Here is a 24,646-nt window from a genome sequence, read left to right as displayed (position 1 = left end):
GCACCTGAAACCAACCTCGCTATAACCCTCACAGAAGCTATTTTCCTTTGGTTTGATCTGTAGACTCTCACATATCCCTGTTTATTTCTTTACAACTGGGAAACCCAGGAAGATGGGCAGATCTTTTGTTCTTCCTCTTGGTTGCGCCTCCCTGGGATCTTCCTTTTATATTCCTTTATTTCATAAAAATATGCAGCTTGACTGCAAAAATGAACAAAGCACTTTACAAAAAGAATAAAGCAATAAAATTATCAATAAAAGCAGTTACAAACAGCAATTTAAAACATTTTAATGAAGAATTAAAGTCAGTGATGAGCTCAAGACTGATTAAGACACATGGAGATGTTAATCCATATCTGCATAATCTTGTCTAAATGAAAAAGATTTACGGTAAGCAGGTGCTAAACAGAACAGACACAGCAAACAATGGCAAGTTCTTAAAAAAAATGGGAGTGCCTGATCACCTCATCTGTCTCCTGAGAAATCTCTATGTGGGGCAAGAAGCTACAGTTAGAACTGGATATGGAACAACTGATTGGTTCAAAATTGGGAAAGGAGTACGACAAGGCTGTATATTGTCTCCCTGCTTATTTAACTTATATGCAGAATTCATCATGCGAAAGGCTGGGCTGGATGAATCCCAAGCCGGAATTAAGATTGCCAGAAGAAATATCAACAACCTCAGATATGCAGATGACACAACCTTGATGGCAGAAAGTGAGGAGGAATTAAAGAACCTTTTAATGAGGGTGAAAGAGGAGAGTGCAAAATATGGTCTGAAGCTCAACATCAAAAAAACGAAGATCATGGCCACTGGTCCCATCACCTCCTGGCAAGTAGAAGGGGAAGAAATGGAGGCAGTGAGAGATTTTACTTTCTTGGGCTCCATGATCACTGCAGATGGTGACAGCAGCCACGAAATTAAAAGACGCCTGCTTCTTGGGAGGAAAGCAATGACAAACCTAGACAGCATCTTAAAAAGCAGAGACATCACCTTGCCAACAAAGGTCCGTATAGTTAAAGCTATGGTTTTCCCAGTAATGATGTATGGAAGTGAGAGCTGGACCATAAAGAAGGCTGGTTGCCAAAGAATTGATGCTTTTGAATTATGGTGCTGGAGGAGACTCTTGAGAGTCTCATGGACTGCAAGAAGATCAAACCTATCCATTCTTAATGAAATCAGCCCTGAGTGCTCACTGGAAGGACAGATCCTGAAGCTGAGGTTCCAATACTTTGGCCACCTCATGAGAAGAGAAGACTCCCTGGAAAAGACCCTGATGTTGGGAAAGATCACAAGGAGAAGGGGACGACAGAGGACGAGATGGTTGGACAGTGTTCTCGAAGCTACCAGCATGAGTTTGACCAAACTGCAGGAGGCAGTGGAAGACAGGAGTGCCTGGCGTGCTCTGGTCCAGGGGGTCACAAAGAGTCGGACACGACTAAACGACTAAACAACAAACAGAATAGAGTGATGAACTTGCCTGATATCAAGAGGCAAGGAGTTTCAAAGTGTAGGTGCTGCGACACACACACAAAAAGATTTCTTACAAATGAGGAACAAGTATTAGGTGGCACCTGTTAAGTGCCGGTTCTGCTAATCAAAGCAGTTGAGTGGGGTAAGGTGATCTCAAAGGTAAGCTGGTCCCCAGTTGTTAGGGGCTTTATATACTAATAATAACACCTTGAACTGGTAGCAAACTGGTAGCAAATTAGCAACCCGTGCAGGTCTCTGAGCACAGGTATTGTATGTTGGCAGGATCTCACTGCTGTCAGTAATTGTGCTGCAGCATCCTGCGCTATTCCAACCCAATGCTCCTCCATAAAAGGAAAGTGGGTCTCCAGGGCCCCAAACTCTCCTGCCCTTTTAACTTTGTCAGTTCTGCCTCCCTGCCTGTTCCCAGAACATATTCTCCAACACTGCACAGACACTTGTATGCTTGGGACACACATTCCAGAGGGTTAGCTGTTATTAGCCTTGTTACAACAAACAGAAGGATTGCGACGCCTTAAAGACAAACACATACATTCTCTCTTCTTATTCTTCTCTTGGTAGCAGCTTCCTTGGAATCAGAGCCTACTAGAAAAATAAAATTGTAGAGTTGAGAGGGATCTCAGGGGTCATGTAGCCCAACCCCTGCAATGCAGGAATCTCAACTAAAGCATCCATGACAATTGGCCATCCATCTTCTGCTTACAAACCTCCAAAGAAGGAGAGCCCACCACCTCTCGTGGAAGTCTGTTCCACTGCCAAACAGCTCAGAAAGTTCTCCCTGGTGTTTTAGTTGGAATCTCCTTTCTTGCAACTTGAATCCGAGTTGGGTCTTAACCTCCAGAGCAGGAGAAAAAGAGATTGCTCCATGTGACAGCCCTTAAGATATCTGAAGATGGCTGTCGTCTCTCCTCTCAGTCTCCTCTTTCCCAGGCTAAACATACCCAGCTCCTTCAACTATTCCTCATCAGGCTTGGTTTAAAGACCCTTTAACATCTTGGCTGCACACACATTCCAGCTTGTTGTCAATATCCTTCTTAAATTGTGGTGCCCGGAACAGGACACAGTACTCCAGGTGTGGTCTGAACAAAGTAGAATAGAGTGTACTATTACTTCCCTTGATTTGTACAATTTACTTCTGTTAATGCAGCCTAGAATAGCATTAGCTTTTTTTGCTGCTGCACCACATTGTTGACTCATGCTCTGAGTATAGAGACAGCTGAAACCACAAGTCTTTCCCTCCAGCTGCTTCCTTCTTGTAGTTTCCAGCCCTTTAGCAGGTTTCCGTAGCACCGCCTCCAGTTTCCTGTGCATCAATGAGGTGATCATCCCGCAGCTCTACAGAATTGGGTCGTCCGCTACGGCAAAGCGGAGACCCGCGCTGGAAAACCCCAGGCAGCAAGAGCCTGGGGACGTGGGACTCGGCGGGTGCCAGAAGCGACCCTTGAAACGTTGAAGAGACCCCGTAAGGAGCCTCGGATCGTGGAGGGGGTTGCGGCGCTGTGAGTCGATCGCTACTCTGTAGAGTGAAGCCGCGCAGCTGCTGTCGGTGAGCGCTGACCTTTTTTCCTCAAAATATTCAGAACAGAAAAGCAACAACCCGTGAGTAAGGAGGGACTTTTCGTAATTGGAGTCTAAATTAATGGAAATTTGGCTGAAAGCGGAGAGATGTTAAAAGGAAGTCCGTCTTCCGCTGCTACTTAAATTTCAAAGCAAAAAGAGCTGGAGGAGTGGAGCCATTGAAGAGGCTTTTTAAACTATCTGAATTGAGCATTCATTGAAGCTGTTTTTAGGCAAAGTAAGGACTTAATTTACTTATTGGATTTATCTTTTATTTGGACTGTGTTAATCTTCTGCCTTGGGAACTACAAATTCTGACTGAGAAGCCCAGGTACTTGGGCTGCCTGAACAGCAGAACTGTCAGTTTGCAGACTTGGCTATTGTGTATTTGGACTTGCAACATTTAGAGCATTTTTAGACTTGCTACTTTGAAATACCAGTTGGCACTTGTCAGAAACAATGTTATGCTGTTAACACCAACTCTGCTAAACATTAGTTACTGAAGGTCTTTGGACATTAAAATTGACTTTATTGATCTTATTTGATTTGACTTCTTCCCTCAAGACATTCTAAGCTCCCTCTAGAGGATTTTGGATTTACAGCAGTGACACTATTTTACTTTCTCTTTCCTTTCCTCCTATTTGACTGTTTGCTCGTGGGCTGTGGCATTCTCATGGGAACAACTCAGTTCGACCTTGACTCCTAGATAAAATTGGAATGAGCGGCACAAGAAAAAGGGGAGCAAGAACTAGACAAACAACTTTAACCTCAGCCTTACAGACACGTAGATCATCTGTACCTACTCTGCCGTCAGCAGGGGAAGAAGAAATTGTGTCTACTCTGCCGTTGGCAGGGGAAGAAGAAACTGAGCAATTACAGTTGGAAGATATGGCCTCAGGAGCAACTGCTTCAATTTTAGAGAAAATTTATGAAAAATTGGAGTCTTTGGATAAAAGAGTAGAATCTTTGGACAAGAAAGTGGATGAACAAACAGCCAAAATTGACCAAAATACAGCTTGTCTAAATAAAATACCTGGACAGGTGGCACATAACGTACAAGCAATTGGGCAGCTAACTGAGGCCACTGCAGAGAATCGTAAATTGGCTGAGGCTACTAGCCAAAAAGTTGAAAATTTAGAACAAGAGGTAAAACCATTCTGTAAACAAGTCGGAGAACATCAGATGTATTTGTCTATGATAGAATTGCGGAACCGGGAAAACAATTTAAGGTTAAGGTCAATACCAGAAGCTGAAGAAGGAAACTTAGTTGAGTTCCTGACTAAAGAATTTTCCAAGTTTTGGCCTATACAGGAAGAAAAGGACTTTAAAATTGTATCGGCTTTCAGACTTGATCGAGGCGGGTCGGGGCTGCTGATTCTTCTAGACCTGTCAGCAGCCTTCGACATGGTCGATCACGAACTCCTGGACCACCGCCTTGCCGACGTGGGGATCCAGGGCACAGTCCTTCAATGGCTGCGCTCGTTTCTCTCTGGTCGGGGACAGAGGGTGGCGCTTGGGGGGGAATTGTCATCCCGCCACTCCTTGGTGTGTGGTGTGCCTCAGGGTGCAATACTCTCCCCGATGCTTTTTAACATCTTTATGCGCCCCCTCGCCCAGCTTGTCCGGAGTTTTGGGCTGGGCTGCCATCAGTATGCTGATGACACCCAACTCTATTTGTTGATGGACGGCCACCCGGACTCGGCCCCAGACACACTGATCAGATGCTTGGAGGCTGTGGCTGGATGGTTACGTGGGAGCCGGCTGAAGTTAAATCCTTCGAAGACAGAGGTCCTCTGGCTGGGGCGGGACGACATGGGACTGAGGGGGCAACTCCCATCTCTTGCGGGGGTGCAATTAGTGCCAGCACCGTCCGTTAAGAGTTTGGGTGTAATCTTCGATACCTCCCTCTCCATGGAGGCGCAGATTGCAGCTACAACAAAGGCGGCATTTTTTCATCTCCGCCAAGCTAAGCAGTTGGCTCCTTACCTCTCTCGCCCTGACCTAGCCACTGTGATCCACGCGACGGTCACCTCCAGACTGGATTATTGTAACTCGCTCTACGTGGGGCTGCCCTTGAGACTGACCCAGAAACTCCAGCGGGTGCAGAATGCCGCAGCGAGACTCCTTACGGGGTCCTCGCTTAGAGATCACATTCATCCGGTGCTATACCAGCTGCACTGGCTCCCGATGGAGTACAGGATCAGGTTTAAGGTGCTGGTTTTAACCTTCAAAGCCCTATACGGCCTAGGGCCCTCGTACCTACGGGACCGCCTCTCCTGGTATGCCCCACAGAGGAACTTACGATCTTCAAATAAAAACACCTTGAGGGTCCCAGGCCTCAGAGAGGTTAGGCTGGCCTCAACTAGAGCCAGGGCTTTTTCGGCTGCGGCTCCAACCTGGTGGAACGCTCTGTCACAAGAGACAAGGGCCCTGCAGGACTTGACATCTTTCCGCAGGGCCTGCAAGACAGAGCTGTTCCACCTGGCATTTGGTCAGGGCGCAGCCTGACCCCCTCCTCTGGCAATCTTTACAAAGCTTTAGTTTATGGTTGCCATCAATTTTGATTTTAATTCATTTTTATAATGTTTTATAATGTCACACTGTTTTAATGTTGTTAGCCGCCCTGAGCCCGGCTTCGGCTGGGGAGGGCGGGATATAAATAAAATTTATTATTATTATTATTATTATTTGCAAAGAAAGAGAAGCCCAGAGACTGTTTGATAACTTTGAGATCGAAGGAGGAAAGGGATAAGATTTTGGGTTTACACTACGAAAAGTCACTGGACATTTTGAACAGAAGAGCTGAAATTTACAAAGACATCCCGAAACAACTGCTGGACCTTAGATCCGCCTATCTTGAATTGGTCAGATTGCTAAGGAGCAACTCAATTATTTTTAGGTGGGAATTTCCTCAGGGATTATCTTTGACCTTCAGAGGGAAGAAAGTCAAGATTAAAACACTTGAAGACAGAGATAAATTTCTGATTGCCTACGGAGAGGACCTTCAGAAAGGAATTGAAACACCTTTGGGGCCTGTAGCATCTGCTGCATCACTACCCTTGGAATCTGAAGACTCAGAGGAAAAGATACCACCCCTAGAGAAATAACAGAATTGTTCAGGATGTCCCTACAACTGTTGAGTTGGAATATTAATGGGTGCAATTCCCCGGAAAAAAGGAGGAAGTTATTTCATATATTGAAAAAAGAACAATTGGACATTATTTGTTTGCAAGAAACACATGTGACTAGGCTCCACAAAAAAGTGCTAATAAATAAAAGATTAGGCCAAGAATTTATTTCTTCGGATCGAGTGAAGAAAAGAGGTGTGGTGATTTATGCAAAGGAGAACCTGTCACCTAAATTTCTGTTCAAAGATGAGCAAGGAAGAATTTTGGCAATTGAGATACAATACCAAGGAGAGAAGTTTTTGATATTAGGAATTTACGCACCAAATGAGGGGAAATCGGAATTTTATAAGAAGTTGCATGAGAGCATCCTGGACTATTCGGACTATGACAACATCATTATGATGGGAGACATGAATGGCGTGGTATCAACCAACATGGATAAGTCACAAAATCAAAATGTTACAAAAGATGGCAGACTACCTAAGACTTTCTTTGAACTGACCGACAACATGGATTTGATTGACATCTGGAGGACAAAGAACCCCTTGGGAAGAGAAGGAACATTCTTTTCTGAAGCCCAACTGACATGGACGAGAATCGACCAAATATGGATATCTAGAGGTCTGGCACCTAAGATCAGAAAAGTGGAAATCTGCCCAAAAACCTGCTCCGACCATAACGCTGTAAAGATGGATATGACACTACTACCAACCGGCTCCTTTAGATGGAAGATGAATGACAATCTGTTTAGAGACCAGGAGATTACCAAGAAGGCCCAAAAAGTGTTGAAGGATTATTTTGAGATAAATTTGAATACTACAGTGGAAAAAAGAATTATCTGGGACGCAAGTAAGGCCGTGATGAGGGGGTTCTTGATACAACAGAATGCTGTAAAGAAAAGGACACAAAATGAGAAAAAAGATAAGATTTTGGAGAAAATTAAAGAATTCGAGAAGAAGTTAAGATCAAATCCGAAGTCACAGCCGATTCTGAGAGAAATTAAACTCTATCAAGCACAATATTCCAAATTGATAAACCAGGAAATAGAGTGGAAAGTTAAACTAATGAAACAAAGAACATTTGAATCGGCGAATAAATGTGGGAAACTGCTAGCATGGCAGCTGAAGAAGAGACAAAAACTAAATACAGTTACAAATTTAGAGATTGAAGGAAGAAACATTCAGAACCCTGTGGATATCAGAAAATGCTTCCAGAGATATTTCAAAAAACTATATACTCAAGGGCCGCAAGATGAGGCTGAGATAAAACAATTTTGATAAAGAATGGACTACCAAAACTGTCACAAGAAAATAGAGTAATCCTGAACTCAAAAATAACACGACAAGAGATTGAACAAGCCATTCAGAACATGCAATTGGGCAAATCTCCAGGGCCAGATGGGCTCACCTCCAAGTACTATAAGATATTGAAAGACTATTTGATACAACCATTGTTGGAGGTTAGCAACGAAATTTTGGAGGGGAAGAAGGCGCTGGAATCGTGGAAAGAAGCGTTTATCACATTGATACCAAAATCGGAAACTGAAAAGACCCAACTTAAGAACTACCACCCCATCTCCCTTTTAAATGTGGATTACAAAATATTTGCAGACATTTTAGCAAGTAGATTTAAAAAAGTTTTGAATCAGGTAATTCACAAGGACCAGGCAGGCTTTCTCCCAGGCAGACATTTGTTTGCTAATACAAGGAACATAATTGATATTTTGGAACTTTTGCAAACAAATATCAATACAAAAGCAGTGTTAATTTTCATAGATGCGGAGAAGGCCTTTGATAATATTTCTTGGAAATTTATGAAGGGAAATCTGGAAGGGATGGGAGTGGGACGGGGTTTTGGAAATGGGATTGATGCAATTTATTCAGAACAAAAGGCTAAACTGATAGTTAACAATGTGATTACAGAAGAGTTCAAAATTGAAAAAGGAACACGACAAGGCTGTCCTATTTCCCCATTGTTATTTATTTCTGTCCTGGAGGTGCTCTTGAACATGATCAGAGGGGACCGGCTGGTGGAAGGTATTCAGGTCGGAGTGAAGCAATATAAACTTAAAGTGTTTGCAGATGACCTAGTTTTGACCCTTCAGGAGCCAGAATCTAGCACGAAAAAAGTATTACAATTAATTCAAGAGTTTGGTCGGGTAGCGGGATTTAAGTTAAATAAGCAGAAAACTAAGGTATTGGGGAAAAACTTGACAGTTACAGAGTCAGAACGGTTTCAGAAAGAGACAGAGTTGAACGTGGTTAAAAAAGTAAAATACCTAAGGGTAAATATAACAGCAAAAAATCTGAGTCTATTTAAAGATAATTATGAGAAATGCTGGGCAGAAATTAAGAGAGACTTAGAAAGTTGGACAAGATTGAAACTTTCCTTGTTAGGTCGAATTGCTGCTGTAAAGATGAATGTACTGCCTAAAATGCTTTTTTTGTTTCAAACATTACAGATTGTGGACAAAACAGAGTGTTTCCGGAAGTGGCAGAGAGATATTTCCAAATTTGTCTGGCAGGGCAAAAAGCCCAGAATTAAGTTTAAGATATTAACTGACGCGAAAGAAAGAGGGGGCTTTGCCCTGCCAGACTTAAGGCTGTATTATGAATCAGCAGCTTTCTGCTGGTTGAAAGATTGGCTGCTTCTCGAGGACACTGATGTATTAGATTTGGAAGGTTTTGACAATGCGTTTGGTTGGCATGCATATTTATGGTATGACAAGGTTATGATTAATAAGAATTTTAAGAACCATATTGTCAGAAAAGCAGTGTTTAATGTCTGGACAAAATACAAAGACTTATTGGAAAATAAAACTCCAAGGTGGCTTTCACCATTGGAAGCTAAGGCCCGGAAAAGACTCAATATGGAGGCCAAATGGCCGAAGTATTGGGAAATATTAGAAAAAGATGGAGATAACTGGAAATTGCAGAGTCAGGAGAAAATGAAAGACAAAGTGCGAGATTGGTTACACTATGCTCAGATTAAAGAAGTTTTTAAACTTGATAAAAAGTTAGGATTCCAGGTGGAAAAATCGAAGTTAGAAACGGAACTGTTAGAGCCTAAGACTAAGGTACTTTCAAGAATGTATAACTTGCTGTTAAAATGGAACACACAAGATGAAATGGTTAAATCGGCTATGATAAAGTGGGCACAGGACATTGGGTATAATATTATGTTTGAGGACTGGGAAAAGTTATGGACTACTGGGCTGAATTTCACTGCATGTAATGCTTTGAAAGAAAATGTAATGAAAATGATATATAGATGGTACATGACCCCAGTCAAACTTGCAAAAATATACCCCTTGTCTGATAATAAGTGTTGGAAATGTAAGGAAAATGAAGGAACGTTCTTTCACCTTTGGTGGACTTGCCCCAAAGTGAAGGCTTTCTGGGAAATGATATATAATGAGCTGAAAAAGGTATTTAAGTATACCTTCCTTAAGAAACCAGAGGCCTTCCTTTTGGGTATTGTTGGCCAAGGGGTGCTAAAGAAGGATCGAACATTTTTTATGTATGCAACAACAGCAGCAAGGATACTCGTTGCCAAGCATTGGAAAACTCAAGATCTACCCACACTGGAAGAATGGCAGATGCAACTGATAGACTATATGGAACTGGCCAAGATGACGGGCAGAATCCGAGACCTGGGAGAAGAGACGGTGGAAGAAGACTGGAAAAAATTTAAGATTTATTTGCAAAAATATTGTAAACTGTATGAATGTTAAGCAGGATGCTTGATCATAAACAATTTTGCACCATTGAAACAGACGAAGTGAATTATGAAGATAAGTTAAATTCATGAAAAAATCAAATTTTTAGATAACTATTAGGCTAAGTTTAAATGTTTTAAAGAGTGAAATGAATATATCTAAAATTTAAGATATAACATTGGAAAATTAGATTGTAAGGTGGGGACAAGGTGATAAATTGCTGGTTTAATTTTTACAAATTTGAAACGCAGGAGCGGGAGATGTGAGGAAGTCCAAAGAGGACAAGAAAATATGTTATAAAATGTGATATTTCTGTATGTTTTGTTTTGTGTGTTGTAACTAAAAAACCCTTAATAAATATTATTAAAAAAAAAAGGTGATCATCCCCAATACTAAGTAATATTGTCTCTCTCCCCACCAGGACTTAGTTTGAAGCTCTCCTGATCAGGTTCATGAGATTCTGAGGAAGCACTTTCTTCCCAACTCTTCTGAGGTGCAACCCATCTATCCCCAAAGCCCTTCCTCAAAGAAGTAGAGACCATGGTCCCAGAAGCCAAAACTTTCATGACAATGCCACCTGTACAGCCAGTGGTTTTACTTCCAGTATTTTCCTCTCTGTCCTGCGTCATGACCTTCAACAGGAAGGAGTGGTGAAAAAGGCCCTTCACTTTCCTACCCAGAGTCTCTTAGTCCCTAAGACTAGATCAGATGCAAGATAAAGTGGGGCCAGCCAGATCGATGTGCACCCTCGACCAGGGTGTCTTTGGCGTCTCCCAGGTGTGTCCCTTAGCTGCCGGTGGTGCAGGCCTCGACTCTTGGCACGCTTGTTCCTTCAGCTTCTTTACACTTCCAACATTTATTATCAGACACATGGTATATCTTTGCAAGCTTGACTGGAGTCATGTACCAGCTGTATATCATTTTCATAATGTTTTCTTTCAAGGCATTACATGCCGTAAATCTCACACCTGTGGTCCATAACTTTTCCCAGTCAGCAAACATGATGTTATACCCTATGTCCTGTGCCCATTTTATCATGGCTGATTTGACCGTTTCATCCTGTGTATTTTAACAGCAAGTTATACATTCTTGAAAGTATCTTAGAGCTGGGTTCTAACAATTCTGTTTCTAACTTTGATTTTTCCACCTGGAATCCTATCTTTTTATCCAACTTAAAAACTTCTTTAATCTGAGCATAATGTAGCCAATCTCGCACTTTATCTTTTATTTTCTCCATACTCTGCAACCTCCAGTTATCTCCATCTTTTTCTATTATTTCCCAATATTTCGGCCATTTGGCCTCCATATTGAGTTTTTTCAGGGCCTTAGCCTCCATTGGTGATAACCACCTTGGGGTCTTGTTTTCCAATAAGTCTTTATATTTCAACCAGACATTAAATACTGCTTTTCTGACAACATGGTTCTTGAAATTCTTATGTATTTTAGCCTTGTCATACCACAGATATGCATGCCACCCAATGCATTGTTGAATCCTTCCAAATCTAAAACATCAGTGTTCTCAAGAAGTAGCCAGTCTTTCAACCAGCAGAAAGCTGCTGATTCATAATACAACTTTAGGTCTGGCAGGGCAAATCCCCCTCTTTCTTTATAAACTTCACTACATAACATAAAGTATTGCCGAGGAAGTGAGCTCCTGGCAACAAAACCCCAAGACTATCATTGCCTTGCAACCTCTCCACCCCCTTATCAAAGATCGCTGCCTGCACCTGATTTCCTCCCCTTGCCGCAAGCGCCTCTCCATTCATTTGCTCTGCAAACATCTCCCTGCATAGGCTTTTGAGGCAGGGTGTGCGAATCAACAATTTACCCAAACAGTTTGCTTATATAAAAAAAGCACACAAACTTCGGTGTTCAAATAGAATGTCTAATCCCACAAGCCCTGTTCCCACATTCCCTTCGTACACCACCATCTCCTGCCCCCATTGTCTGTGGGCCTAACCAGTTCCACCCCTCTGAACCTTGGTGCATTCAGAGAAGGTCTGAAGCCAGAACTGGCTATACATGTATCGGACCCACCTCCATGTGAATCTGGAGCCCAAAGGCTCCACTATAAGGGGCCAAATCCTACTTCTGGTCTATGCTGGGAGGTCAGAGGTGCAAGAGCCAGCTGGCTGTGCAAACATCGGGGCACTAGGAAAGGCAGCCCCTGCAACTCCCTCAACGCATTAGCTTTTTTTTTTCTGCATGGAGGGGATGCCTGCAAATGGGTGAAGCAGTGCACTGATATGAGGGCAAGAATCATGTCCGCACCCCGGAGATTTGACAGGGCAGTTTTACAGTTCACTCTAAAAGTGTCAGACCAACCAGCCTCCTTCTCCTCCACAGCTCTTCCTTTAAACACACCTCTCTCTACCTCTAACCCACACTCCCCTTCTTTCATCCCCAAACCTCCTTTTGATCCTCCATAGCACCACAAATCCCACCTTTAACCCCAGCCCCTTCCACTTGCCCCTCCCCAATTCCTCCTCCTCTCTGGCTCCCCCCACCCTCACTGGAGGCTTAAAACTGCCATGCTTAAAACCTCCCTCTCTCCCATATTGCCACTCATTCCCCCTTGACTCCCAGCCAGTTCCACCTTCCCCTCCCCAGTTCCTTCTCTTTCCCTCCCCACCCACCAGAAGACTAAAACTGTTATATTTATCTGCCCTTGCTCACTCCCCCCCACCTCCCAGCATCACACTGTTTTTACAAGAGCAACCTGCCCCTGCCCCTGCCTTTATAACCTTGGGAAACAGCCAATGAAAACAGACTGATGACACATTGCAAATTTATTATAAAGGTAAAGGTAAAGGTACCCCTGCCCGTATGGGCCAGTCTTGACAGACTCTGGGGTTGTGCGCCCATCTCACTCAAGAGGCCAGGGGCCAGCGCTGTCCGGAGACACTTCCGGGTCACGTGGCCAGCGTGACATCGCTGCTCTGGCGAGCCAGAGCCGCACACGGAAACGCCGTTTACCTTCCCGCTGGTAAGCGGTCCCTATTTATCTACTTGCACCCGGAGGTGCTTTCGAACTGCTAGGTTGGCAGGCGCTGGGACCGAGCAGCGGGAGCGCACAGTAAGATAAATCATTTATGTGACAAAGTAGAGAGCCAGTCCAAGAAACAGAAAGCAGAATTGTTTATATTAAATCGTAGTGGTGTGTACCTGTTGCCATATCATATCATATTGAAAATGATCACATGCACACATGCAGTTAAGTTAAATGTTGCTTATTTGTGTCACTTGTTAATGTTTCTTTGTTGTGAAGAACGGTGTTGGGAGTCCTGGAAGTATTAATTAGTGCTGACAGTGAATGGGGGCCCAGCTACTCATAATATAAATGTTTTAAGAAGGCATACCCAAAATCCAGGCAAAACAGGGACAAAACTGAACAATGATTTGCCAGGGTCAGGTACAATCAGGACTGCAGAGGGAGATGACTGATGACATTTACCACCCCAAACCTTTTGTCCTTGATTCCCCATAATCCACAGGAGGTCTGGAGGGTTGCAACATGAAAATAGGCCATTTCAGTGGTGGTTCCCTACTTGTGGAATGCTCTCCTCAGGGAGACTCGCCTGGCACCATCATTACATAAATTTAGATGTTTGTTTTCCACAAGGCCATTGGCTTTTAATTATCTGTGACCTCCTTCAGTGAGTGGAATTTTTTAATCCTGCTTTAAAGGGGGGAGAGAACCTGTTTTAGATTTTTCTATGTTTTGCTTTATGCTGGTTTTAATGTATGCTCTTTAGTTATTGTTGTAAGATGCTCTGTGTTACATTGGTATTTTTTTTTAAAGGACCAATAAGTTTAATATAGATCAATTCATTGGATGTGGCATGGCAGAACAGGATCTAGAATTTATATCCCAATGTGAAAAGGGATCCTCTCTTTTCTTTGGCTACTTCCAAATCTGGAGTACTTTGCATCAACAGTGTGGTGTAGTGGTTAGTGTGTTGGACTGAGATTCTAGTCACGACTCAGCTACCCACGGAGTGACTTTGGGCCACTCACTGACTCACAACCTCACCACACAGGGTTGTTGTGAGGATAAAATGGAGAAGAGGCTTGGGTTCCTTGAAGCGGGAGGGGAAAGGCAGGATATCTGAGCCTTTGGGCTTGCCGATCAGAAGGTTGGCAGTTCGAATCCCCACAACGGGGTGAGCTCCTGTTGCTCTGTCCCAGCTCCTGCCAACCTAGCAGTTCGAAAGCACGCCAGTGCAAGTAGATAAATAGGTACTGCTGCGATGGGAAGGTAAACGGCGTTTCCGTGCCCTCTGGCTTCCATCACAGTGTTTTGTTACGCCAGAAGTGGTTTAGTCATGCTGGCCACATGACCCAGAAAGCTGTCTGTGGACAAATGCTAGCTCCCTTGGCCTGAAAGCGAGATGAGTGCTGTGACCCCATAGTTGCCTTTGACTGGACTTAACCATCCAGGGGTCCTTTACCTTTACGTATAATGTTTTTAAAATACTGTGCAATGCTCAGCCTTGAATTTAAATTTATTACTTCACCTTCTGCAAAGCACCATGTATTTTAAAAGCACGGTTTAGCCGAAGAAACTACTATAAATCTCTCTCTCATCTTTCTCTTTTCTTTAGCCATATAATAAATGAACTGATAGAAACAGAACGGGTTTATGCAGAGGAACTTCAAAGCATAATAGAGGTAAGTTGAGTATTTGCGGAAACTGAGGGTGAAGACAGATGGGAGGGAGTTTTCACATACCCTCCAACATTTCTCTGATGAAAATAGGGATGTACTATTCAATAATAGTAATAACAATATACTATTATTACAAATTAGATTATTATAGATTGTGGGTGTGATGCTTTGCTCAGATTCATGGTTGAGCTTTATATGCAAACCATTGCTTTTCTTAATTGGCAAAACAGCAGCAATAACAACATCCTAACCTATATTATTACCCTTTTGTTTTCACCACGTAACTCTTTCCCCCCTCTTATCTTAAACAGGGCTATGTATCTGAAATGGACAATCCTGATTTAATTCACTTGATCCCAACGGCAGTGTCAAACAAGAAAGAAGTTCTTTTTGGAAACCTCTCAGAGATTTATGAATTCCACAACAGGTTTGCACACTTCCTGGCATGCTGTTCTGTTGGGACCACACATGGGTGCTTTAAAATGGAAGTTGTGGAGCAGCCCACATGGATGCAGTGCCTTGGGTCTGCAGCCTTTGATATGTGATAATTTTGCCTTGCAAACAATCATCTTCCAGCACCATTCCCCAGGGCTAACTTCTGATCATCCTTGGCTGAAGCTATAGACCATGGGTAGGCAAACTAAGGCCCCGGGGCCGGATCCTGCCCAATCGCCTTCTAAATCTGGCCCATGGACATTCCGGGAATCAGCATGTTTTTACATGAGTAGAATGTGTCCTTTTATTTAAAGTGCATTTCTGGGTTATTTGTGGGGCCTGCCTGGTGTTTTTACATGAGCAGAATATGTGTTTTTATTTAAAATGCATCTCTGGGTTATTTGTGGGGCATAGGAATTCGTTCATTTTTGTTTCAAAATATAGTCCGGCCCCCTGCAAGGTCTGAGGGACAGTGGACCGGCCCCCAGCTGAAAAAGTTTGCTGGCCCCTCCTATAGACCAACCTGGTGCTCTCTGGATGTTTTGAACTACAGTTCCCATCATTTGTAGCCAGCAGGAGGGGGAGTAGCAGGATGGCCCCCAAACATGATGTAGAATCCTTTACAATATACGCAATTGGCTTCTGGTAGATATTTCCCACCAGGCCTGGATCCAGATGGGGGTTTGACACACAAATGCAGAATGACATAAGTTCTCCTCATGCCTCTTTTGCTTTTATCTCCATTCCAGAATCTTCCTCAAAGAGCTGGAAAACTGCATTGAAAACCCAGAGCTTCTCGGTCGGTGTTTTTTAAAAAGAGTAAGTGAATGTCAGTTGCTTGGTTAATCTGGTTTGTGAGGCAGGTGTGTGAACCAGGCTTCTGCAGCGTTTGGTCACTCAGCAGTCAAGTGGCCGTTAGCCAGATTGTCAGGGCTGACACAGGGCTGGGCCCATATGTTCTGAGGCGTCACTGGCTGCCCCCCCCCCCATCCAGGACATCAACTGGATGCATGGGTATCCAGCACCGTTGTTGCACCAGGACTTCGCTATTCACCTGCCAGGAGCACAGAGTACATCCTTCCAGGCAGGTCCCTGGAGCCCAACATTTTAAAAGGCAATGTGAAAGTAGGAAGGTCGGGTGGTATCCGGTGCGGAAAAATTCTTGTCACCCCCCACCCAATTGATTTTTTTTTTTTTTTGCCTGCAAAATTGGTTTTACGTTATTTCATATTTTCTTACAAAGGAATAATAATAAGTAGTAGTAATAAAAAACTTTTATTTATATCCCACCCTCCCCAGCCGCAGTCACGCTCAGGGCGGCTAACATCAGATACATAACATTGGTATAAAATCAAACAATAATTAAATTACCTCCTAAAAACATGTCAAAACCAAACTGAAGTCTAATTAGATGGCTTTCTGCAAGGTTAAGGTTGGGAACAATAAGTGCTCCACTGAATTGAAATTTCAGCCTTCGTGACAGGAAAACGGCCAAGTAAAGAGCTATTTTCGTGGAGGAGGGTCAAGATATTAACTGATATGCATGAAATTTCATATTTAGCTATATAAATCCTAGTGTAGTAAGGTAAGACCTTTGGAGCAGGCATTTTCTAAAAAAAAAAAGTTTTTTATGAACTGCCCTAGTAGGGCAGTAATTGTTCCTTGATAATTTGTCACCCCCTCCATGATGGAACCTGGGGTGTACTGCCCCCCCTCCCGCCTCCTGCCGTCCCCATCCTATGCCCCTGAGCTCCACACTGCTTTTTTTGTTGCTCCTACTGCATATGTTGGAGGGATTGTCTCTAATGCAGAACACTAATTGGCAGTAACATAGAAGCATAGAATTGTCAAGTTGGAAGGGGCTCTGAGGGTCATCCAGTCCACCCATGCAGGAATAACATGGCCAGGGCTTTGGTACACTGTATGCATTAACACAGATGACACCAGTGCATTCCTTTTTCTGTGTGGAAAGCATTATATGTTGACGACGTCTCTTGTCACACTGGGCTGCAAGAAAGGTCTGTGGTCAGCTGTGTGACCTGCATTTCGATTTCTGTTCTCAACTCTTATCGTGAGGGGTCCCACTGCTTACACAAAAGCAGCATCAGACAATGTATAAATTGGACTCGCAGACTGTCTGTCTGGACTTCATATGCAATGTGCTAAAAGACAACCCTCACTTTTGCAGGGAGAAACATGAGCATAGATGCATTTGTCATCCTGTATCTTCATAAAGGCTGTTTTGCACCATAAATGATTTAACCTAGCTTGTGAAATAAATACACTGAGGGACGGTTATCTGATCTCCACCACTCCAGCCTTCCACCCCCTGCACTGATCATGATCCTTTCATTTTATTGCAGCTTGATATAAACAGATAGCTTGTGAAGCTTCTCCCAGGATGCATCCTTCTGCCGGAAAAAGTTCCCCCATTTACATTCTTGTGTCAGGCAGCTGTTGAAATTACAGAGCCAGTTTTAAAAAATGCAAGTTGTCCAATATTAGGAATAAGTTTCATTTGTTGTCGTTTAATCGTTTAGTCGTGTCCGACTCTTCGTGACCCCCTGGACCAGAGCACGCCAGGCACTCCTGTCTTCCACTGCCTCCCGCAGTTTGGTCAAACTCATGCTGGTAGCTTCGAGAACATTATCCAACCATCTCGTCCTCTGTCGTCCCCTTCTCCTTGTGCCCTCCATCTTTCCCAGCATCAGGGTCTTTTCCAGGGAGTCTTCTCTTCTCATGAGGTGGCCAAAGTCTTGGAGCCTCAGCTTCAGGATCTGTCCTTCCAGTGAGCACTCAGGGCTGATTTCCTTCAGAATGGATAGGTTTGATCTTCTTGCAGTCCATGGGACTCTCAAGAGTCTCCTCCAGCACCATAATTCAAAAGCATCAATTCTTCGGCGATCAGCCTTCCTTATGGTCCAGCTCTCACTTCCATACATCACTACTGGAAAATCATAGCTTTAACTATACGGACCTTTGGCGGCAAGGTGATGTCTTTACTTTTTAAGATGCTGTCTAGGTTTGTCATTGCTTTTCTCCCAAGAAGCAGGCTTCTTTTAATTCATGACTGCTGTCACCATCTGCAGTGATCATGGAACCCAAAAAAATAAAATCTCTCACTGCCTCCTTTATAAGTTTCATGGCGCAGGATTATTGCTGCATTGTTAGGCATGGTTCCAGTAATTGCTACTGGTAGCAACTACAGGAAACAGGGGATGCCATACTGCAGGTGTGGGGAACCTCCTCGTCTTCCAAATGTTGCTGAACTACAACTCCCTCAATCCTTGGTCCTTGTCCTACTTGCTGGGGCTGATGGGAGTTGTAGTTCTGCAAATATCTGGCTGGCCAAAAGTTCCCCACCCCTGTCATATTGTTAGTTTTAGGAGCAGGACCAAGAGGGTTGAGGAGGGGAGGGAAAGGAGGGGAGAGGCCAAGAGCCCCCAGAAACCTGAAGCCTGCCAGGCATGTTTGGATAGCTCAGTTGGTCAAGCATGAGACTCTTTATCTCAGGGTTATGGGTTCAAGCCCCACATTGGGCAAAAGATTCCTGCATTATAGGCTTGAACAAGATGGCACTTGTGGTCCCTTCTAACTGTGATTCTATGACCACAAGAAGGATGGGGGTGATGGGAATAACACTCTCTTTGTGCTAGTCCCAAGCATCAGGCAGTCTGCTGGCTTTCGCAGATCCAGAGGCTATTCCCTAGGCCTAGACCAACCTGCTCTTCGCACAACCTTCTCAGTGGTGGCACCCCATCTGTGCCGTTCCATTGTCAGAGAGAGGCCTGCCTGGCACCAACAATGTTTTCCTTTCAGTGCCAGGCAAAGGCATTTTTATTTTCCCATACTTTCCAACATATTTTAACTGGGCAACCCTATCTGTCTGTCTGTCTATCTATCTATCTATCATCTATCATCTATCTATCATCTATCATCTATCATCTATCTATCTATCTATCTATCTATCTATCTATCTATCTATCTGGAAGTAAGACTCAATGAGTTCAATCGGACTTAGTGTATCAGGTATGTGAGCATAAGATTGCATCTTCAGTGTACTTTTATTGTTTTAATATGTCACTTTTTAAGTGCGGGGTTTGTTTTGATTTTGTAAACCTCCACAGAAGCGTGGACATTATTTATTTTAAATTTTAAATGCATAAACAAATTGTTACGTCCAATGAGCAGACCATACTGCTCTCCCCCAACTCTGATAAGTTGGCAACTGTATGGAATGATTTATCTCCTTATCATGTAGTCTGGATTCATTTATCTCCTTTCCCCTTTTTTTTCCTTATTTCCTTCTGCACATTTTGAGAAACTAATAGAAGCCTCTCTCTCTCTCTCTCTCTCTCTCTCTCTCTCTCTCTCTCTCTCTCTCTCTGTGTGTGTGTGTGTGTGTGTGTGTGAGAGAGAGAGAGAGAGAGAGAGAGAGAGAATTCTGAAGGACAAACCTTCCTTCCTTTTGTGCGCAAACGGCAAAAAATAAATGCAGAGAATTGCCTGCAACTGTTGTTTCATTGAAGCGAGACAGTTCCAGTGTATTCCTGCTCATTCAGCGGAATATTAACATCCATCCTGCTGTGGATTTCCCTGTTCATCGTAGCCAGAGACAAGTGCTTTGCTAGAGACAGAGAAAGGAACAGCATGGGAAGGCTGGACAAAGGCTTGCTCGGACTGGAAACTCCAGCTCTGCAAAACGATGTTGCCTAGGAAGAACAGCCTGCTTTTAAAAGTAGGGCTCTGCTATCTTTAACTATATTGTGTCTATTTGTGCAGATGGAGACAACCTCCGGCCTAGGGGGCTAATTAAGCCTGCCAGACCTCCCAGTTTCGGCTGAGGTAGATACTGCTGGGCCAAAGGGGGTTTGCAGGCACCTGCAAAACCCGTGTCCAGTGCTTCTTAAGTGCTGGCAGTTCACTAGCCATCAGGGCTTGCATAATATGGTGCCTGAAGCGTTAAGCTTGCTCCCACAAGGCAAGACACAGTGATAACAGCAAGAACTTCTATTGAACGAGCAGAACTGGACAACAGGGGCAAAACAACTGCTTATATACATTTCCGAAGGCCTGGGCCACTCCCTCTCTCTCTTTTTTTATAATTAATTTTTATTCAGTTTCCAATATACATTCTATCCATATTTAACATCCATTTCTAACATATACATCTTTTAGACTTCCCTCAGCCTATCTGGCAATTTTCCATATTATCACAATTACTCACATTTCTTAAATTTATATTGCGCTTTAACAATCTTAATCTTATCATATCTTTTAAGCAACATTTCTACCAATCATTTTCACAGAGCTTCTTGAAAGCCAACAAGCGTTAATTGCTCCTCACATAAATTTTTGATATACTCTGTAAATTTATTCCAGTCCTCGGTGACTCTCTGATCGCGTTGGTTCCGAATTCTTCCCGTTAATTTGTCCATTTCTGCATATTCCATCAATTTCATTCTCCATTCTTCCCTCGTCGGCATTTCTTCCTGTTTCCATTTCTGGGCCATCAAAATTCTAGCTGCTGTCACTGCATACCTAAATAACTTCACATCCTTCTTTTTAATTTCATTCCCTAATATTCCTAATAAAAATGCTTTTGATTTCTTAACAAAAGTATATTTCAACATTTTCTTCATCTCATTATAAATCATTTCCCAGAAACCTTTCACTTTCTTACATTCCCACCACATGTGATAAAATGTTCCTTCTTTTTCCTGACATTTCCAACATTTATTACTAACTTTATACATCTTACCAAGTTTCACTGGTGTTACATACCATCTATATATCATTTTCATAACATTTTCTTTTATTGTAGTGCATGCAGTGAATTTCATTCCTTCTTTCCACAATTTTATCCACTCATCAAATTGTATATTATAACCAAAATCTTTGGCCCACTGAATCATAACTGATTTAACTTCTTCGTCCTTTGTATGCCACTCAAGTAATAATTTATACATTTTTGATGGGCCACTCTCAACGTGATTGTCTGTCTAAACTCCCAAGCTGCGAATCATAACTTAAGAGTTTAAGGGCCAATGGTTGGAGCCCAAATCCTGAAACGTTCTGTGATTGGATATCATGTTTTGAATCAGAACACATGGGTTCAGATCCTTGGTCCAGACTGAAGCTTAGGCAAACATAGTCCACTAGATACAGAGCAGTGCCTTTGCCCCTGACATCATTTTGACATCGGGTGCTGCGTCAGGAAGATTTTGGGCATCACATGGCAGGACAGAGTTTCAAACAAAGCCCACATTCCCAGCATGTTCACACTCCTATCTCAGTGACGTCTACGCTGGCTTGGTCATGTGTACAGAAGATGGCAGGATCCCCAAGGATGTCCTCTATGGGGAGCAGGTTTTAGGCCTGTTGGCAGACCAAACCCACATTACAAAGATGTCTGCATACACGACGTGAAGGCTGGCAACATCAACCCTGCTGTGTAGGAATCCCTTGCAGACGACTGCAGTGCCTGGAGACAGACAGTCAGGTTGTGTGTCCACAGCAGTGACCAGAGGAGGAGGCACAGAGAGGATCACAGAGAGAATAAATGCCATGGTGCATCTCTAACAGTGAAACCAGACACCTTCATCTGCCCCAGCTGCAACAAAACATCTCTCTCCCTTATCATCCCCTGCAGCCACAGCAGGCGCTGTAACTCTCCAATGGTCTGACTTCACCCCCAAAAGCGCACTCCTCCATTGTCTCTTAAGATAGACGGATGCCAACAACAGATTGACATCAGTGTCAAACTTGATGCACAGGGAAGAGCAGACAAGGATCTGATTCGCTGGCTGAATCTAGCTCCCCATCCCTGTGATAGGGATGTTTTTAACATGCTTATGGTTTTAGCAGTTCTTGTTTTTATCTGTGAGTTGCCTTGAGCCCTGTCGGGCGAAAAGGTGTGGTATAAACAAACAAACAAACAAGCATTATTATTATTAGATTTTTACGATTGCATTTTTACTTTCGTTGTGAATCGCTTTGGGACTTTTTGCAGTGGGAATTAATATATAAATACAGTCATACCTCAGGTTGCTTCAGGTTGCGTTTTTTCAGGTTATGGACGCTCCAAAACCTGGAAGTACCAGAACGGGTTACTTCCGGGTTTCGGAGGTCGAGCATGCCTCCCACAGTTTGGTCAAACTCATGCTGGTAGCTTCGACAACACTATCCAACCATCTCGTCCTCTGTTGTCCCCTTCTCCTTGTGCCATCAGGGTCTTTTCCAGGGAGTCTTCTCTTCTCGTGAGGTGGCCAAAGTATTGGAGCCTCAGCTTCACGATCTGTCCTTCCAGTGAGCCCTCAGGGCTGATTTCCTTCAGAATGGATAGGTTTGATCTTCTTGCAGTCCATGGGACTCTCAAGAGTCTCCTCCAGCACCATAATTCAAAAGCATCAATTCTTCGGCGATCAGTCTTCTTTATGGTCCAGCTCTCACTTCCATACATCACTACTGGGAAAACCAGAGCTTTAACTGTATGGACCTTTGTTGGCAAGGTGATGTCTCTGCGGAGTCTGTAACCTGAAGCGTCTGTAACCTGAAGTACCACTGTAGAGCTAAACCCAAACCTTATAATCACCTCCAAGCTAAATGCCTGCTCAACCCTCTTACCTAGGGAAGGTTTCCTAGCCCTGAGTAGAGCTTCTTCCTGGTACATGTATCTGTGTATGTAAGTACACGTGATGTTAACATGAGCCTCATCTCTCTGAATGGTGATAAGCTTCAGGGGTGCAGTGCTGGACCATGGCTGGCTTAGAAGGTCTGTTGCTCAGTGAGTAGAGCATTTGTTTGGCACGCAGAAGATCCTTGGTCCAATCTGCAATATCTTCAAGTAGGGTGGGAGAGACTTGCTGGCTGAAATCCTGGAGAGCCAGTACCAATCCGTGTAGGCTAGGGCTTTCCAAACTGGGGTCCAAAAGCTTCATTCAGTTGTTCCATGGCATGTCCGTAAGAATACAATTAAAAACCATGCAGCATCTAGCACAGGGCATTGCAATGGCTGCAACAGGCAGAAAAATCATTTAGTGGCTCTCCAAGTCTTCAGCCGTTTTCACGTGGTCCATGGTGGGGCAGGGGATAGTTTGGGAACCACAGTGGTGAGGGCAAAACTGATCTAGATGGACTCAGTAGAAGACTGAAACTTCTTCCTGAAGACCTTGTTCCAACAGGCCTTGAGGAACTGTTTGCTTTTAAGGAAAGGGCTGCTTTAATTATAGCTGTTTGTTTTTATAGATTTTATATATGGATATAGTTTTAATTCTGTCACTGTTAATTTTTTAAAATAAATGATTCCCCCCCCCCATGTGTTTAGCAGTTCTTCTTTTTATCTGTAATCCACCTTGAGTTGTGAACCACCCTGTGATCTTTGAATGAAGGGCAATATACAAAATAAACAAATAAACAGAGTCCCGTCAGGGAAAAAGAAAGAATATAAATACATAAATAAAATTAGACTGTTCCCTATGTTCCTTCAGAAGGAGGAAACTGGAGATTTACTGGCATTTTGTAATGCTTGTGTTTACTTAAAAACAGGTTGAGCAGATCATGTAACTTTTCTGATGTCGGATCTCTTATCAGATCAACCAGCACCCGAAGATGTTTACAGGACCCAAATCTCTGTGTCTTTTCTCAGTCTCTATCAAAGCTACAGCCTCTTGTTCCTCTTGCAGACACCTGGGTCTCCACATCCCCACAAGGAAGAGGTGTTAGGGTGGCCAAGTGAAAAAGAGGGCTGGCCCCCTGTGCTTTTAACCAGTCAGGGGGCCTTCTTGGTGGTGGCGCCCACCCTGTGGAACGCCCTTCCATCAGATATCAAGGAAATAAACAACTATCCGACTTCTAGAAGACATCTGAAGGCAGCCGTGTTTAGGGAAGTTTTTAATGTTTGAAGTTTTATTCTGTTTTTAATGTTCTGTTGAAAGCTGCCCAGAGTGGCTGGGGAAACCCAGCCAGATGGGCGGGGTAGAAATAATAAATTTTTATTTTATTTTATTTTATTTTATTTTATTTTATTTTATTTTAGTGTAAAAAAAAAAAATCTAGTGCAGCTGGGCACAACAAGTTCTACACTACCTGCCCTCCTTTCCATCTGGTCCCCACCATGTGGAGGGTGGAAGAGAAAATCATGCCCATTTTCCAAAATGGATCCCGTCTTCTAAGACAGTTTCAGCGTATTTTCTATGCATTGTGGACCATTTGCCTGTCATTTCCCCAGCAAATGAGATACTTGCTAGCTAGTAATCTTCAGTAGTCCTATGGACTCCATTAATCCTCTATTGTGTGTATTAATATAACAAAGATGTTTGTTTGTTTGTTTGTTTTTAATCAAATGAATGCCGGTTGGGGGGAAAAGCAGCATTTTTTTATGGTGCTGTTTTATTGGAGTTTTTACTTTCAGATATTTTAAATATTAAGTGGTTTACAAATACATACAAATTAAATAAATATATACAACCATAGCTGTCAACCTTCCCTTTTTTGGTGAGAAATTCCCTTATTCCAGCGCCATTTCCACTGCTTCCCACTGCTATCCCAGATTGTTAGATATCCCATAGACTGTCCCCTGGACAGGTGAGGCTGCTGATCCCTTATTTTCAAATCTGAAAGTTGACAGCTATGCATACAACTGATAAC

The 24,646-nt window shown here is 43.2% G+C and overlaps 1 protein-coding gene across 11 annotated transcripts in view; it reads left to right on the top strand.

Moving 5' to 3' along the window:
• The window catches only part of MCF2L2 (MCF.2 cell line derived transforming sequence-like 2), a 218,911-nt gene that overhangs the window by 132,664 nt on the left and 61,601 nt on the right, over nucleotides 1-24,646 (top strand). For all 11 annotated transcript variants that reach the window (XM_079977629.1, XM_079977636.1, XM_079977635.1 and 8 more), the window contains exons 16-18: nucleotides 14,500-14,566; nucleotides 14,875-14,990; nucleotides 15,748-15,817. In XM_079977629.1, coding sequence (XP_079833755.1) covers nucleotides 14,500-14,566; nucleotides 14,875-14,990; nucleotides 15,748-15,817 — 253 coding nt within the window. The remainder of the gene's footprint in view (nucleotides 1-14,499; nucleotides 14,567-14,874; nucleotides 14,991-15,747; nucleotides 15,818-24,646) is intronic.

Source organism: Podarcis cretensis (assembly GCF_951804945.1).
Source record: "Podarcis cretensis genome assembly, chromosome: 5".
NCBI classification, from domain to species: domain Eukaryota; kingdom Metazoa; phylum Chordata; class Lepidosauria; order Squamata; family Lacertidae; genus Podarcis; species Podarcis cretensis.
Note: the sequence above shows the minus strand (reverse complement) of the source record. Positions and strands in the feature narration are given on the sequence as shown.